This window comes from Bubalus bubalis, chromosome 4 (genome assembly GCF_019923935.1).
Source record: "Bubalus bubalis isolate 160015118507 breed Murrah chromosome 4, NDDB_SH_1, whole genome shotgun sequence".
Lineage (NCBI taxonomy): Eukaryota > Metazoa > Chordata > Mammalia > Artiodactyla > Bovidae > Bubalus > Bubalus bubalis.
The window spans coordinates 110,672,151-110,690,173 of NC_059160.1; the positions used below are offsets into that span (position 1 = coordinate 110,672,151).

Below are 18,023 nucleotides of genomic sequence, written 5' to 3' on the forward strand. Positions count from 1 at the left end.
CACAGTATAACTTATGGAATTTTATATCCAAGATATGTAGAAATAGTAAATAAATGTCTTCAGTCTCCTTTATCCATACTAATAGTTGGGGTGAAAGACATAGTTTACCATATACTTAAAATATTATTTGTTTTTGAGATAGTCACATTTTTAAAGAATATTTAATTTTTTGTGAAAATGTGTTTATTACAAAAATTTTAGCAAAAGATGAAAGTAAAATCTCCCTATCATGCAGAGATAAGTGATATTTTTCATTTAGGCTTATGCACTTAAATAATATACCCATGTTCATATTCAGACATTCCCACCTGACCTTCTTTTTCTGCCTGTCAAATGCAGATAAATTACAGAGCAGTCAGTCTACTCTCAGTTTAACAGACGCTGGTAGTCATAGTACTAATAATAACTGCTAACTTTTATTTAGCACTGTCTTACATACCAGGCAGGCACTGAGTTAAGTACTTTATATGTATTTTTTTCTCTTAACCATATTTTTAAATGGTAACAAGTTTCTCAGATATAAGAAATTGCCTGCAACTTTACAGTTGGCAGTTTGACAATTCAATATAGTGTTCTTGTCTTGCTTTACCACTAATTAGTTAAAATCTTGAAGACACATAATAAAATTAAGGCTGATGAGGGTGTTCCCCATCAGCTGGAGGAAATATTCTATTGCTGATATTGTACAAAGTGATGAGGATCAAATATTACATGTCCTGGTATTTTGAGAAGTGCAGTAGTTTTATGAATGGGTTGTGGCTGTACTGTTAACTAGGAGAAAGTTCTTTTTATCAAAAATAACATTTTTGTCTACCTAATAATTTTTAAACATGCTAATATAATAGAAAAACACTATACTTAAAAGCCTATGAATAGGATTCCATCTGTTTTTTAAAATCACATACCCTAAAAATGTTAACATTTACAGTAAATGTACTGCTTTACTAAGTATCAGCATTAATTATTAATCTGGGAAAGAATGTCTTGGAAATAGTGTCAATGTGATTAAACTAAATTTAAATGGTTTGTATCTGAAAGGTGACCGGCAAGAGTCAGTATCTTCTCGGCGGTATGACCTAACCAAAGTTTTAAGCACATTAATTACTGCTGCTTGCTTCTTGCATAACACCCTAGAATGCTTATTATTTAAGGGAGAATAAGAGTGCACACTGCAGTAATATACTGTATGTTGCCTTTGCCTGTCACTCTTTGAAACGAAGGGGTTTAAAATAAATGCTACAGTTGCTTCTTTATTAGATTCACTGCATTAATGCTACACAGAGTATAAAACTAAATACAAAGCTCTAAAGTCGACTGGACAAATGATGACTAGTATACACTGTGGGTGGAGGGATAACCATCTTTTAGAACGTTTTGAAATTTTAAAATACACATACTTGAGTCACGTTTGCTTCTTGCTTTTTCTGCTTCTTATCACTGTAGAGTAATTGCATCTCTGTGTGAGTTTTTGTTCTTTTCTTTTCTGTGCAGTCTTCAGTCTTAAGTATCAGTTTACTCTATCCCTAGTTTTATGTAAACTAAAAACAGTTTGAACATGTTATGTGGCATTTTACCAGAAGGTCAAAGCTTTAAAGAAAGAGCTTATAGGAAGTAATAAAGTAATGATCTTCATATTTATTTCTCTCAAATTTTGGAGAGCTCTTTACACATCACTGGCATCACATCTTTTTCTACACTGCTCCTGATTTGATTGTTTATTCTAAAGTGTCACTCTTTCACAATTTAGAGGAAAATTTAAGAGTATAATGATTATATCAGTAACAGTAATACCTTAAATTCATCTAGGAACGAAGAGCTCTAGAAAGAAGAATATCTGAAATGGAAGAAGAGCTGAAAGTAAGTAAACAGTGCTGCGGTGTAAACTCAGCTTTCACAGTGCTAGCATAGACACCGTGTTCATCCATCGTTCCCAGAGTTGCTCATGCACTTTGTGAGTTATCTATGTCTTGTGCTTCTATTTCTTCCTAAAGTCAGGTTTTATGTGAGCTAGAAAAGTATTTAAAACTCAAATTCTTTTGTTAATCTGTTTTTATGGCACTTTTGATGTTCAGGTATAGAATAAATAAGATGATATTGACTAAGATTTGGAATGTCTCATTTATTCTTTACATTTCAAATATTCTGTTCCCTGGAGAGAAAATGGTGAACGGGGATCATGCAAAAATGTTCTTTGAAAATGAAGGACATTAGAGTAGTGGACAGAGGTACAGCTTATTGAACTCTGCATCACCTGTGAAAACAGATAAGAAAAGCATAATATAATTAATTGATTACCTCTTATTACATTGGCTTGTATAAAATAATCATATTATAAATTAATGAACTAATGCATAGGATATTATGCCCATAGAATTAGAATTTTAAGATTTAAATGTTTTTCTATTGAATTATTTGGTTTTTTATTGGAACATGGAATAGCTTTGGAGAAAATGTTTTTGGATTTTGTTTGCTTGTGTATTTTGTTTGCTAAGGAATTTTAGAACTGCGCTGTTTACTTATATAAATTTCATGGAATATTCTCTTAAGACTCTTAATTTTTTCTTCTTACATTTGTTGCCTGTGATTCTTTATATTTTCATTGTACTCTTCCACTTTCTTATTTTTTATTTTCTATTTCTTTATGTTCTGATTCCTGCAGAATCTGCACCAAATAAAGCAAATTCAAACTCTGAGAGAGTTAAATGAGCGACTGCTGACTGAGAATAGGGCCTTGACAAGAGTGGTAGCCAAGCGCTCAGGGTTCTGTAGGCAACTGCAGTCTGTGAATCTATAATTTATAGTTTCATCATTTCTTCTTAGTAGAGCCAGGCAGGTGTTTTTGTATTAGTAAGCGTGTCTTGAGCTCAATTTTACAAATTAATGCCATTGTGTCTGGAACTTGTCATGTAACTGTTTAATTGTGCATGTCTTCTCAGAATGTTAGAAAGTGTCACTAATTGTGTATTGTCACTGATAAACTGCAGTAAACTAAGGGAATGATCTCAGCATTTAGATAAAAGACTTATCTGTACTTTTACAAAGCTTGTGTACATTTTTGGCTCTACAGATTTTTAGCACTTAAAAATATGACTTCAATTCTTTACTGGAAAATGGAACACAAACAGTGTAACATATATTTTATATATAATTAATATATATGTAGAAGCTGAAGTTTAAACATGATTATCTGCTTTTCAAAATAATGTCATTTCAGTCAGAACCATCTTAATTAAATATTACTCAGTTGTCTATTCTAGAGGTATCCTAATAGATAAACTTCAGATTACTATATTTTATATCCATACATTCTGAGCACAGGTTAAGAATTGATTGGTTCCACATAAAATTAAACTTCTCATGAAAATTTTGCATAGGATAGTTTTGCAAGTAGTTTTACTTTTATCTAAATTGATAACCTAGTACATTTTGAAAGCGGAGGAAAGAGACCTAATTATCTTGGAAAGTATGTTTTAATGTCCAAAATATAAGCTATTCCAGTTCCTATCAAATCTGGCAGAGCACATGTCATTTAAATCATTCTTAGTAGAAAACCCAATTAACTTACAGTATTTCCTCCCTCTCCTTCACTTTGTCTATAAAAAAAAATTTGATACATTTTCAGGGTGTAAGGGTGTATTTTTCTATTTACTCCAAACACTAGTAGTATTTTTTATGAAATTTTTAAGAAATTTTAAGAAATTTTTAAGATATTTTAAGAAATTCAGACTTATTACTTTGGCTTGTAAATTATTTTTGTCTAATGAGAGTAGTAATTGCTTTATTACCATTTATTGAGCACCTATCTTGGATCAAACATTATGTACCAGGCATTTAAACTTAATACAAGGTAGATCATTTAAGGAATTTTAATAATTTAAAACAAGTCTGACTCCCTCAAAACTTCCCTAAATAGTCGGGTTTTCTTGCAGAGTAACAGTGTGGCTTGAGGTCTGACATAAACAAAGCAAAAGGCCTTAATTTAGGCTAACAGAAACTCTTAAAGGAATTCCCTTTAAGAGCCTATCCTAACATAAAAACAGTCTTCCTTTCCTTGGCTGCTCTAATATGGTATGCTTGTGAGTCATGATATCAAGCAATTTAGTACATTTCAGTTGATAACTTTGGGAGAATAAACCTTTCATTTCATCATTTATTAAACTAATTAGCTTCACAAATTGTGGGGAGGGGCCTCTTTCTTCCTGATATATGTTTTAGTCATTAGAAGTATATATAACTGACAAAGCTTGTTCATGTGTCTTGTGGTAAAACATAACATTTAAAGAGGAACACGTTAATCTCATTATTGAATTCAAACTTTTTCTTCTATTTTTCCTCTCACAGATGTTACCAGACTTGAAAGCAGACAACCAGAGGCTAAAAGATGAAAATGGGGCCTTGATCAGAGTTATAAGCAAACTTTCCAAATAAAAAAAAAGCAGCAAGTAATGGAATTGCACATACTAGTAACCCAGTGGACCATAATTGACCATCACTGGAAGCCTGGGAAGAATCCTTGGAGACTGTCATTTTTGGATGTCCTGCCAAATGCCCTCTTATCTAGGAGTTTTGTTTAATTTTCTGTTTTTTTTTTTTTTTCTTGTATCAAGACCATTGTTTCATGTTAATGCAGCTGCTGAGAAGAATTTTTTTTATGACTGAGAAAACTTGTTTACAGCTCCAGCATATAAGGAAAGTGTTCAAGGCCAGATATGCCTCAGATATTTAACCAGTAAGCCTTAGTTGTACATAAATACTTTTGTGTCAACAAAAACTCAGCTCTCACAGAAGACAGTTATTCAGCATTTTATGATGTGCCATGCCAGTTTCCAGTTTTTCAATATTTAATTTTATTTTATTTTGTTTTGTTATTGCTTTACATCTAAGTTTGGGTTTGTATCTTTTCCTTCTAACTCTTCATGTGGCAGACTTTCTGTCGTCTCACAGCTTTCTCATTTACAGAAAAGAACACTTGCTCCTCTGAAATCATTGTCATATATTAGGCTAATGTTGTTGTCCCCACCTGGAACTGAATTGCTTGGTGGAACATTTGCTTTCACTGTTTGTGCAATATGCATTTATTCCTTTTATGAATGCTTTAAAGTCATTTGAGATTAGATTCTTTTAAGTCCTATTTTCTGCCTTCATTGGTCACTTTTTTGTTTTTGTTTGTTTTTTATTATTGTAGTGTAAGATGTTAGGTTCTGTAATCTTCACATTCATTTTAGCAGGTACTGAGTGATGCTGTATATATAAATAAGTGTATTGTTTGATTTTTAGACCACCACATGGCATGCTTGACTATTATTTCAAATGTCTGTTAATGCAAAGTAGGCTACTCCATAATAGTGTTAAAAACAAAACTTACTAACAAAGTGATATAAAGACTTAAATTAACACATTATGTGGAGCCCTATCTTTACAAAAGTTTTCTACTGTAAAATGCTTTTACTTTTATTTGCAGTTTTCATTTGATAGTATTCAACCATAATTAAAGTTGCATAAAATAATTGCTTCACATTTCACATACCTATATTTATCTGAGAGCTGTCTAAAACTGTTGTGCTAGCCAAAGTAACGCTATGGAATCATTTGCAGACTTAACCCGTGAGTTCGTGTGAAATGCACTGTTATCGCCATGGAGGCATTGACTTTGATACCACCATCATGTTCAGACCATTTTATACATTTCAGTGGCCTTTTTTAAAAAAAAGAAAAAGAAAAGCAAAACCAAGTAAATAGTGAAGATGGCATTTATTTGGACAAATAGCTTTTATATTTTCATTAAACCATGCAAAAAGTACTATATCTTTCTGGCACATAACTGTCTCCTTAACCACTGAACAGTTCAGCCATTTGAATAAATTGTACATTGTAAAGCTTATAGTAGCTAATTGTATTATTGATTGTATTGTATACTATTAAATGTGAATTTGTACCCCTTCATTTTAAAAGGTCATTGTGTTCTACTGCCTATTTTAGATTACGTTGGGGTTGGGAAAGGGTGTTTTGGTAAGCAGGATTTTAAGTCCTCTCTTGATTGGTTTTATGAAGATATAAGGTTATGCTCTTACTACCAAGCTCAGGATTCTTGATTTTTAAAGGTACAAGGATAGTTGTGGGAATTTTATTTTTGGTTACATTTGAACTGTATGAATGGTGGGTCTGAATATAGAGAATTTCCATGGTCTTACGTGGATGTAAAACATACAGATAATTGATCAGTTTGAGTGACTGCAACATATTCAGGTTGCACAACAGTTAGGCATGCTAAGGATTATATTTGTGAAGTTTGGATGCCTGTGAAGAATGATTAAATACGTGTTTCTAATATTTTAGTGTTTTGTATTTAGGTTATTTATTCTTTGTATCTAAAACTGAACAGCTACTGTGCTATATTGATTTTATTGGTAGTATTGAGCAGACCTTGTTTCTGCATGAAACTAGTTGCAAAACCCACTATTTTGGAAATAAAAATGTATTTTGACATATACAAATAAAATGAATAAAACTATTTTAAATGTGTGAACTTTTACTGAAGACGTTTAAAACTTTGTTCTGATATTTAAATTCTGCATGGGTATCTTCACTAACTGCTTTACTTGGATTCCATTGGTATAATTTTTGAAATTGTAATATTGTGATAACTTGCACAACATTGTACATGCACATCTGTAAATTTAAGCTTAATTGCCATATTTATGCAATCTGTGTATCAATTTGAACAAATGTTTATATATTTTACATAAAGCTATCTGTGTGCAGAATCTGAGAACTAGTTTTTTTATGATAAGTGGGTAAAGAATAATGATGAAAGTGAGTTTCAAGACAGTAGCTTTGTAAGCATAAGACTTCATTTACCTAAGTATTTCGTGGCTTCTAAATTAAACCTGTGCTTTTTCTTAATTGCAGAGATAGACTTGGGAATACATATAAAGATAATATTCCATTGAAATGTAAAGTAGTAGATCATTCTCCAAACTAGAACTGTCCTAAATTCAACCCCAAGCTAACTATACATCTGTAAGTAGATAAGAGACGTTTCTGGTTGGGGAACTTTGGTAGAGGACTTGCAGTGGTAAAGCCTATGTTTAACAAATTAATACGGCAAGACTTGAATTCTCTTGTTTCCACTTCCAGTACTTTCCCTGTGCATGCTTACAGAATGATAGATATTCCTGTTGTTTTTCCTGCATACAGAAAAGAATTTCACGTGCAAATACGTCAAACCAAAAGCAAAATAGCTATAGAACTATCTAGGAGAGTATTCATATCAAAAGTAAAGTAGATATTCACTAATTCATTAGGCTGCTTTATTCTTTTGCTTAAGGGTTTATTAGTTCAGTTGCTCAGTCATGTCCAACTCTGTGACCCCCATGGACTACAGTACACCAGGCTTCCCTGTCCATCACCAACTCCCAAAGCTTGCTCAAACCCATGTCCATCAAGTCAGTGATGCCATCCAACCATCTTATCCTCTGTCGTCCCCTTCTCCTCCTAAGAGTTTATTACCACTTAGTCTTTCCCGGCAAATCTGAAACAATCATGACTCCCAGTGTCAGCACTCAGTGAATGGTGTAAGAATCAAATATCCAGAGGTCAAATTGTTTCCAAACTAGTACACTGTATTCCCCATAAGAAATAACAGCCTTGTTTGTAGGTTGTCCTTCACTTTGTCATTTATAAGCAGAATACAGAACTAACTCTCTGACCAGTTTTTAACAATCCGTTAGTCATATCGTGCTAGAGAAAACCTTTGGTTGCAAAGATGAAAGCTGACTGATAAGCCGTCTTTTCTGTGATGTTCCATATTTTACACTGTGTGTGGTCTCTGTGTCAGAGTGTGAGTATGAGAGTTGTCCAAAAAGGGTTGGGTGTAGAATGAAGTACTTATTTTCCTATTAAATATCTTTAAGTAGCTAAGTACATTTCTTGACTTTAATTTTAGAAAGGGTCTCTGGGGTTATATGCTATGAAACAACAGAGCGCTCTCTCTGGTGTCATGTTGCTGTTCTAAGCCCACCAGATGATCAGATTACAAAGTAATAAATTTAAAAACATAGGAGCCAGAAGTTTAAAATTCTATAATAAAATGACATAAATAATTCTTACTACTGTAACTTAAAACTTTATTACAAGTTTTCTAAAGTTTATTAGAAGTAGGCATTTTTGAGCCAGGTTGTTTCAGCTTGTCATTGCTTAAATTTCAGTAAACATACAGGTTACAGACATTAACTGTCTTTTAATTAATTTTAAAAAGCTGATGAGGAAAAGAAAGGGAAATGTGAGAAGAAATGAGCAATCTTAGATTTTGTCCTGGATATCATTCAGTTTGTAGGGCCTGTGTTTTGTCTTACAGGCCTAATGAGAATGGAAGTGGAAAAGAGAAGGATTTACCTTCTCTTCCCTTCCCCACACTCAAATTACTCTTACAGGTTTGTTTTGATACAGGTCTGTTTCAATAGGCTGTCTAGTTTGATCTTTAGACAACAGGCTGGGTGGCTATCGGTGAGAAAGCTGAGATGTACAGATTACTAACTGGGTCAACATTCCAAGCCTAGTACAGAGCTAATCTCTTACCTAAATTTAGTGGTGGTTATCATTTTTTTCCCCCCAAATTCCTCATCTAGGACTTTCCCCTCTGTATTGCTTAGTTTTATAGTTTTTACATGTTGAGATGGTGTTTCTTGGTTTTTTTTTTTTTTCTTCTACATTCTTTCTCTAATCCCACATTCTTGCTCACACACCCACTAAATTTTTTTCTCCTTAGGACTTTACTAAACTATGTGCACTATACTGAGATTCTTAAAAGATTTAATGCTTAAGCAACTAGTTGATTTCCTGGTGCAAATTCTAACTATGCCTAGTAGACCCATCATAAATTTGTAAAGGATAAAATTTGTATTCACATCAACTCATAGAAATGACCCCACCCGAAAAGAAAGTACGGTTGGCCCTCTGCATCTGTAAGATTCAGAGGGCCAGCTATACTATGTACTATTTGAGGAACTCGAGTATCCACAGATTTTGGTATCCATGGCAATCCTGGAGCCAATCCCCCACAGACACTGAAGGACAGCTGTACTCAAAACATACAATAGGTCTCTATAAGATATGCGTGGCAGCAGTGTGACTCTAACTGGTAAGTTACTGTGTAACAGATACACCTTGCCTGCACTTGTTTTTATAATAAAATGTGTTCTAGTGATACACTAGTGTATGTGAATATGTTCGGAGCTAAAGAAAATCAAGACCAAGTAGAGAGCATAAGAAGCTCCACACAAAAATGAGATAACTTGACAATATAACTTAGTATGTTAGTTCTCTCCAATATTTTACAGTTCCCTCTGTGTCTAAGTGTATTTTTTTTTTTTTTAATTTGAGGAAAGCATTTTTAGAAAACGTTACAAATCAAAATTTTGTGGGATCTGTAGAACCTTTCCAGAACCTATAGGGTACTGATTTTTTAAAAACTTGACAGTGTGGAAGGAGCTTTCGATTTAGTCAGATCTAGATTAAAACCTCAGCTACACCACTTGATAATTGTGTGACATTGGTCAGATTAACCTTTCAGGCCCACTTTTTCAGGTAAATGACATATCTATATAAAGTGCCTTGAACAATTCGTTGAGCTTAGTGGATTGATGCAGAACAAACATATTACATTGAAGAAATTGTATTTATCTCTTGTGACTTTTAAAAATACTAATCTACTTTAGTTTCTGCTAGGCTTATTTGATAAATGTTGATAAATAGTATTTCCAAAGAATCTCTTCATGATAAAAAATTAATAGGATTGTTTCTTCTTATATTAAAGCAAAATTTTGGATTAATTTACCCAGTTAACCATAAACACTTATTTTTCACTCTGGGATCAGTAAGGGAGAAATAAATGAGGTGGATTTTGGAGGACCTCCTACAACCATTGGAAAGAAGGAAAAAGTACCATACACCTCTGTAACCATGCCACATCTGTCCTAACAGATTCCAGGAATACTGACTTTCGTGTGAATCTAATCCATCTGGACCCTGTTCTATTATCAAAAAAGGAGAAAGTGTCAAGGAATTTATAGAAGTGCTATACAAAATGTATTTGCCATGGAATAGACGGTAAGTATGGGCTAGTAAGTGTTTTAATGAATATGTAATGTTGTTACTCTAAATTGTAATTTTTCATTAAAATTCATAGTTGTTGAAATGTCAAGATTATCAGTACTTTAGGATGCTTCTAAAGTCTGCATAATGCTTTTCAGAAGATATCGTGAGGTCATCTGGGCCATTTATCAACCTACAGATCAAGACTAACCTTGTTGCATAGTCTGCGTAAGAGTTGTATAATCTCATCTGTGTCTGAAATTTAATGAGTCCTGCCTATCTCATTCTTGGACTGTACCTCTGATGTCTAGTACTTCCTTTACTGTAACCAATAAAAAGCCAGAGAAGGGGAGCTAAATCTTAGTATTTTCAGTGTTCCGGATCCTATACATACCTTGTTTTTCTGGTTTTAAATTATTTTTAATCTGTTTATTTTATTCTTTTATGAGCTTCATGAAAGGACAAAATCTTTTTCATCTTTGGTCTCAGCCATTAATAATAGTACCTGGCACATAGTACATATTTGCTTGCTGTTTTTAAAAGGAAATAGTAAATATGAATAATTGCGATACATGTATATTGTGGAGGAAAAAATATTGACTGTCATCCAGACTTTTAAGAAAACTTTGTAAGATGTTGAGTCCTGCAGACTTTGTTTCAGTCATGCGACAAATTCTTATTAGCACTTCCATGCCAAACAGCCCTATGGAGTAGGAATACTCCCAGAAGCAAACAAGCAAAGACAAGACCTGCCTTGTGGAGGTTACTTTCAGGGAAGAGGAAGATGGAAAATAAGCAGTTATGCTATTTCAGAAGATAGTAGTTACTGTGGAAAAAATAGAGCAAGGAAGGAGGGTGAGCTAGTCAGAGAAGGCTTCACTGAGAAGGTAACATTTGAGCCAAAACTGAAAGAAGGGGAAGACAAAAAACCGCAGGTGTTTGAGAGAAAAGCATGTCCAGGCAGACAGAGCCACGAAGCACAGGCCTTGAGGTGCAGGTGCGCTGGAGTGTTTGGACAAACATCAAGGCTGTGTGGTCACACAGCCAAGTGGGCAAGAAGCAGAGCAGTAGGAGAGGAAGTTGGAGAGGCATCCGAGAGCTGGATGAAGGGCGTGCTTAGATGCGTTTTGACCAATGCTGTGCACCAGCCTTTCTGCTTCAAGAACTTGACTCTCTTTCTCTATACCCTTTCCCAAGGATATTCTGTAGCTCTTTAAAGTCACATACTTTTGTAAAATTAGTTTTTATAAGAGATCAGATCAGATCAGATCAGTCGCTCAGTCGTGTCGGACTCTTTGCGACCCCATGAATCGCAGCATGCCAGGCCTCCCTGTCCATCACCAACTCCCGGAGTTCACTGAGACTCATCCATCGAGTCAGTGATGCCATCCAGCCATCTCATCCTCTGTTGTCCCCTTCTCCTCCTGCCCCTAATCCCTCCCAGCATCTTTTCCAATGAGTCAACTCTTCGCATGAGGTGGCCAAAGTACTGGAGTTTCAGCTTCAGCATCATTCCTTCCAAAGAATTCCCAGGGCTGATCTCCTTCAGAATGGACTGGTTGGATCTCCTTGCAGTCCAAGGGACTCTCAAGAGTCTTCCCCAACACCACAGTTCAAAAGCATCAATTCTTCGGCCCTCAGCCTTCTTCACAGTCCAACTCTCACATCCATACATGACCACAGGAAAAACCATAGCCTTGACTAGACGAACCTTTGTTGGCAAAGTAATGTCTCTGCTTTTGAATATGCTATCTAGGTTGGTCATAACTTTATTGATCATAAATTGGGGAGAATAATTATATTAGAAAATCGAGGCTAACTTTCCTAAGGGGAAACTTACTCATATGATGTAAGTAAGACATTGACTAAAACTCTTTGACAACCAAGTTAGAAATGGAAGAAATGGAGTATTACAAATATCATTACTGTGTAGAAAAAAGTGCATCAGTTCAGTGGGCAAAATAAACATTTTGGATCACTTCTCAGGAATGAATTTTCTCATTGGTTTTATATTCCCAGTGTACATTGTCATTTGTCTCTGTTTTTCGGGATAGTATTTCACTTCAAATGACCGTTTCTTTTTTATACTTTCAAAAGCACAATCTAGAATATAAAGTGTGCTTCCACAAATGTTACAATGTACTTTCAAGAGAGATCAAAGTACTTTAATCCAAGTATGAAGTATTCACTTACCTTTCTTGTCCCAGGAACGTCTCAGGACTAGTTAGATTTGTCATGTCACCACAACAGTGTTTCTCACGCTGGAATCACCTAGAGAGCTCGTTCAGATGTGGTTTAGGCTCCACTTTCTTTTTCTAATTCAGTGTTTGGTGTCTGTACGTAGTGCTGGTCCAGGGACCATATTTTGAGACCCGCTGCATTACAATATCCGGTGTTCCTCTTCTAAATGGAAATGGAGAATTCAAAAGTAAAATCCCTTGTGAGAAGATAACATGTAGATCTCCAATGTTAATAGTTAAAAGAAGTTCAAATATACCAAACCTTGAGTAACACCACTGATAGTCTAAAAATAGGAGATCATGTGTCCAATCGTACCATGCACACCTGTCTGGGGAGAAGGACACATGCAGACAAATTGAGTCCATTTTACCAGGAAATCAAATAGAAATGTAAAAGGATTGTGTATATATGAAACAAGCACCAAGATGACAAGCCCATACATTTGATCAGGAAAGGGGTAGCAAATCCCTTACTTTGCCTTTTCTCTTCTTGCTAGACACAGAAGATGCCTTCAATTCTAGTTATGGGGAAGCAAATGTCCTAAAATCTCAGTCTTTTACAAGGTTAATTTAGGAAAGCAACACAACCACCCTCTCACCACTGAGGCCCATGCTGCTTACACTCCATATAAGTGCCATACACGCTGCAGGGCTTGCTGCAGGGCCTCAGCTAGTCTAAAACTGTGCACCGTGTTACTGCAGTCTTCAGTAACTAGATACACCAAGGCTGCTACTTACTATAGCTAAACTGTTGGACTAGGGGAGCTGGACTTAACCGGTTCATATATATGTATACACATTTTATCTGTATTAGTAGATCATCATGAGATCAACACAAGGCCAGCAGTATCAGCATCACCTGGGAATTGATTAGAAATGCAGATTCTTGGGCTTTACCCCAAACTTACTGAATTGGAAACAAGATAAAGCCCACCAAGACCTCAAGGGATTATGATGCAAGATAAAATTTAAGAGCTACTAGCCTATAGGTCTGTAGGTTTCAAATCTAGATCACCTGGGCTGACATGGAACTGAATGTTGAAAAAATTCTCTACCACTACTAGGGAATGAAAAGGATTATCAGGGGGTAGAGAGAAATCTCTAGCTACGTTGGAAGCATAATACTGTTTCCACTCAATTTGAAAAACACAAAGGAAGAGTTTACTTTTGAAACTTGAATGAGGAGGTTCATAATCGTAAAATTAATCAGGCTGAGCAGATTCACCTCAAAGGAAGAGCGCATCCCCTTTAATATGTGCATGTGTGCTAAGTCACTTCAGTCGAGTCTGACTCTTTGCAACGCTATGGACTGTAGCCCGCTAAGCTCCTCTGTCCATCTATTCTTCAGGCAAGAATACTGGACTGGGTTTCCATGCCCTCCTCCAGGGGATCTTCCCAACCCAGGAATCATACTTACATCTGTCTTCTGCATTGGCAAGCAGGTTCTTCACAACTAGTGCCACTTGGGAAGCCCATCACTTTTAAAGGATCCCTACAAAAAGAATCCAACAGGAGATTTTTGTTTGAGGGAAGAATAATACCCAGTTGTGGATGTGACTGGTGATAGAAGCAAGGTCCGATGCTATAAAGAGCAATATTGCATAGGAACTTGGGATGTTAGGTTCATGAATCAAGGCAAATTGGAAGTGGTCAAACAGCAGATGGCAAGAGTGAACGTCAACATTCTAGGAATCAGTGGACTAAAATGGACTGGAATGGGTGAATATAACTCAGATGACCATTATATCTACTACTGTGGGCAGGAGTCCCTTAGAAGAAATGGAGTAGCCATCATAGTCAACAAAAGAGTCTGAAATTCAGTACTTGGATGCAATCTCAAAAATGACAGAATGATCTCTGTTCGTTTCCAAGACAAACCATTCCATATCACGGTAATCCAGCACTGTGCCCCAACCAGTAACACTGAAGAAGCTGAAGTTGAACAGTTCTATGGAGACCTACAAGACCTTTTAGAACTAACACCCAAAAAAGATGTCCTTTTCATTACAGGGGACTGGAGTGCAAAAGTAGGAAGTTGAGAAACACCTGGAGTAACAGACAAATTTGGCCTTGGAGTACAGAATGAAGCACGGCAACGGCTAATAGAGTTTTGCCAAGAGAACGCACTGGTCATAGCAAACACCCTCTTCCAACAACACAAGAGAAGACTCTATACATGGACATCACCAGATGGTCAACACTGAAATCAGACTGATTATATTCTTTGCAGCCAAAGATGGAGAAGCTCTATACAGTCAGCAAAAACAAGACCAGGAGCTGACTGTGGCTCAGATCATGAACTCCTTATTGTCAAATTCAGACTTAAATTGAAGAAAGTGGGGAAAACCACTAGACCATTCAGGTATTACCTAAATCAAATCCCTTATGATTATACAGTGGAAGTGAGAAATAGATTTAAGGGACTAGATCTGATAGAGTGCCTGATGAACTATGGATGGAGGTTTGGGACATTGTACAGGAGACAGGGATCAAGACCATCCCTATGGAAAAGAAATGCACAAAAGCAAAATGGCTGTCTGTGGAGGCCTTACAAACAGCTGTGAAAAGAGAAGCGAAAAGCGAAGAAAAGGAAAGCTATTCCCATATGAATGCAGAGTTCCAAAGAATAGCAAGGAGACATAAGAAAACCTTCCTCAGCGATCAGTGGAAAGAAATAGAGGAAAACAACAGAATGGGAAAGACTTGAGATCTCTTCAAGAAAATTAGAGAGACCAAGGGAATATTTCATGCAAAGATGGGCTCGATAAAGGACAGAAATGATATGGACCTAACAGAAGCAGAAGATATTAAGAAGAGGTGGCAAGAACACACAGAAGAACTGTACGAAAAAGACCTTCATGACCCAGATAATGACGATGTGATCACTCACCTAGAGCCAGACATCCTGGAATGTGAAGTCAAGTGGGCCTTAGAAAGCATCACTATGAACAAAGCTAGTGGAGGGGATGGAATTCCAGTTGAACTATTCCAAATCCTGAAAGATGATGCTGTGAAAGTTCTGCACTCAATATGCCAGCAAATTTGGAAAACTCAGCAGTGGCCACAGGACTGGAAAAGGTCAGTTTTCATTCCAATCCCAAAGAAAGGCAATGCCAAAGAATGCTCAAACTACCGCACAATCGCACTCATCTCACACGCTAGTAAAGTAATGCTCAAAATTCTCCAAGCCAGGCTTCAGCAATATGTGAACTGTGAACTTCCAGATGTTCAAGCTGGTTTTAGAAAAGGCAGAGGAACCAGAGATCAAATTGCCAACATCCGCTGGATCATCAAAAAAGCAAGAAGCTCCAGAAAAACATCTATTTCTGCTTTATTGACTATGTCAAAGTCTTTGACTGTGTGGATCACAATCAACTGTGGAAAATTCTGAAAGAGATGGGAATACCAGACCACCTGACCTGCCTCTTGAGAAATCTGTATGCAGGTCAGGAAGCAACAGTTAGAACTGGACATGGAACAACAGACTGGTTCCAAATAGGAAAAGGAGTCCGTCAAGGCTGTATATTGTCACCCTGCTTATTTAACTTATATGCAGAGTACATCACGAGAAACGCTGGACTGGAAGAAACACAGCTGGAATCAAGATTGCCAGGAGAAATATCAATCACCTCAGATATGCAGATGACACCACCCTTATGGCAGAAAGTGAAGAAGAACTAAAAAGCCTCTTGATAAAAGTGAAAGAGGAGAGTGAAAAAGTTGTCTTAAAGCTCAACATTCAGAAAACTAAGATCATGGCATCTAGTCCCATCACTTCATGGGAAATAGATGGGGAAACAGTGGAAACAGTGTCAGACTTTATTTTGAGGGGCTTCAAAATCACTGCAGATTGTGATTGCAGCCATGAAATTAAAAGACGCTTACTCCTTAGAAGATAAGTTATGACCAACCTAGATAGCATATTCAAAAGCACAGATATTACTTTGCCAACAAGGGTCTGTCTAGTCAAGGCTATGGTTTTTCCAGTGGTCATGTATGGATGTGAGAGTTGGACTGTGAAGAAAGCTGAGCGCCGAAGAATTGATGCTTTTGAACTGTGGTGTTGGAGAAGACTCTTTAGAGTCCCTTGGACTGCAAGGAGGTCCAACCAGTCCATCCTAAAGGAGATCAGTCCTAGGTGTTCATTGGAAGGATTGACGCTAAAGCTGAAACTCCAATACTTTGTCCGCCTCATGCAAAGAGTTGACTCATTGGAAAAGACCCTGATGCTGGGAGGAATTGGGGGCAGGAGGAGAAGGGGACGACAGAGGATGAGATGTCTGGATGGTATCACTGACTCAATGGACATGAATTTGAGTAGACTGCTGGAGTTGATGATGGACAGGGAGGCCTGGTGTGCTGTGATTCATGGGGTCCCAAAGAGTCAGACACGACTGAGTGACTGAACTGAACTGAAGGTTATACCATAAAAATGACTTTATTATTTAGTACTTAATCAAGTAAAAGTGATGTTTCTATCCATTAGAGGACTGCTGCATCTCGGTGAGGTACCAGATCATTGAAGAAACTCCATTCCTGAGACCAGAGATACAGGGCTTGGCTGAGTCTGAGGCTGAAGCAGGACCACAGCTCTTCCAGCCTCTCATTGCCCACCCCACTTCTGAGCAAGCTTCAAATAATATGGACCAGATAACTGGACCAGCCAACAGAAGTGTGTGGTGGGGGAAGGAGCAAGAGCAAAGAAACATCCCTGTGAGGAAGAAACTAATAGAGGAGACTTAAGGTTGGAGCAGAACATTGAGGTAAAGTCTGTAGTAAACCAAGTCCAGTGAAATTTACAACCAGTGGTAAATGTAGCACAACCAAAGACAAGCCCAGCTCAACTCCTCACAAAGTTGACTCAACCTTCCACTGACCTAGCAAAAATGTCATACCTGGTAATAAATATAATGTCTCAATCTCTATGGCTCTACATATTATGTGCAGCAAGCAATCAATAAGTATAAGATAGAAAAAAGCAAAAAAGGAGAGGGTATGGAGAGAAGGGAACCCTTGTGCACTGTTGGTGGGAATGTAAATTGGTACAGCCATTATAGAGAACAGTATGGAGGGTCCTTAAAAACTAAAACTAGAGCTGCCATATGACGCTGCAGTCCCACTCCTGGGCATATGTAGCTCTGAGGAAACCATGCTCTGAAAGGATACATACACCCCAATGTTCATTCTTCATCCTTTTTCTCGCTGATCTTCCATTTGCGTATTTTCTCCTGATCTTTCTTCCAGTTCATGGACCCTTTTGCCATCTTCAGACTGGCATTATGCTCATCCAGTGAATTATTTTAGATATTGTACTTTTCAGTTCTAGAATTTCATTTTCGTTCTTTTTTTTTTTTTTTTTAGTGTGTTAATTGCTTAATCATATGCAACTCTTTGCAACCCCAGGTACTGTAACCTTGCCATGGAATTCTCCAGGCAAGAATACTGGAGTGGGTAGCCATCCTTTCTCCAGGGGATCTTCCCAACCCAGGTATCAAACCCAGGTCTCCCTCGTTGCAGTAGACGTTTTACCGTTGAGTCAATAACTTTTATTTTTTTTCCTGAAATTTCACTTTCTGTTTATTCATTATGAGTGTCTTTTTCTATTAAGTTTTTGAAAATATCTATAATAAAGTCCTTGTCTGCTAATTCTAACATAGAGGTCATCCAGGGTCTATTTCTGTTGACTACTTT

General features: G+C 36.7%; 1 protein-coding gene and 1 long non-coding RNA gene across 10 annotated transcripts in view; one reads left to right on the forward strand and one right to left on the reverse strand.

Moving 5' to 3' along the window:
• The window catches only part of PPP1R12A (protein phosphatase 1 regulatory subunit 12A), a 164,533-nt gene extending 158,022 nt beyond the window's left edge, over positions 1-6,511 (forward strand). For 6 of the 9 annotated variants that reach the window (XM_006075141.3, XM_006075140.3, XM_025284413.2 and 3 more), the window contains 2 exons: positions 1,807-1,857; positions 4,342-6,511. In XM_006075141.3, coding sequence (XP_006075203.1) covers positions 1,807-1,857; positions 4,342-4,428 — 138 coding nt within the window. In that variant the 3' untranslated portion in view covers positions 4,429-6,511. Of the gene's footprint in view, positions 1-1,038; positions 1,070-1,806; positions 1,858-4,341 lie in introns of all 9 variants that reach the window. The other 3 variants (XM_025284411.2, XM_006075142.3, XR_003108979.2) reach the window with 2 other exon arrangements.
• Positions 700-13,951, reverse strand: LOC102396859. Its single transcript, XR_328989.4, has 4 exons — positions 13,750-13,951; positions 12,595-12,661; positions 12,286-12,495; positions 700-2,251 (listed from the first exon to the last, which is right to left on the reverse strand). It is a non-coding gene; the product is annotated as an uncharacterized LOC102396859 (long non-coding RNA).
• Positions 13,952-18,023: the final 4,072 nt, after the last annotated feature.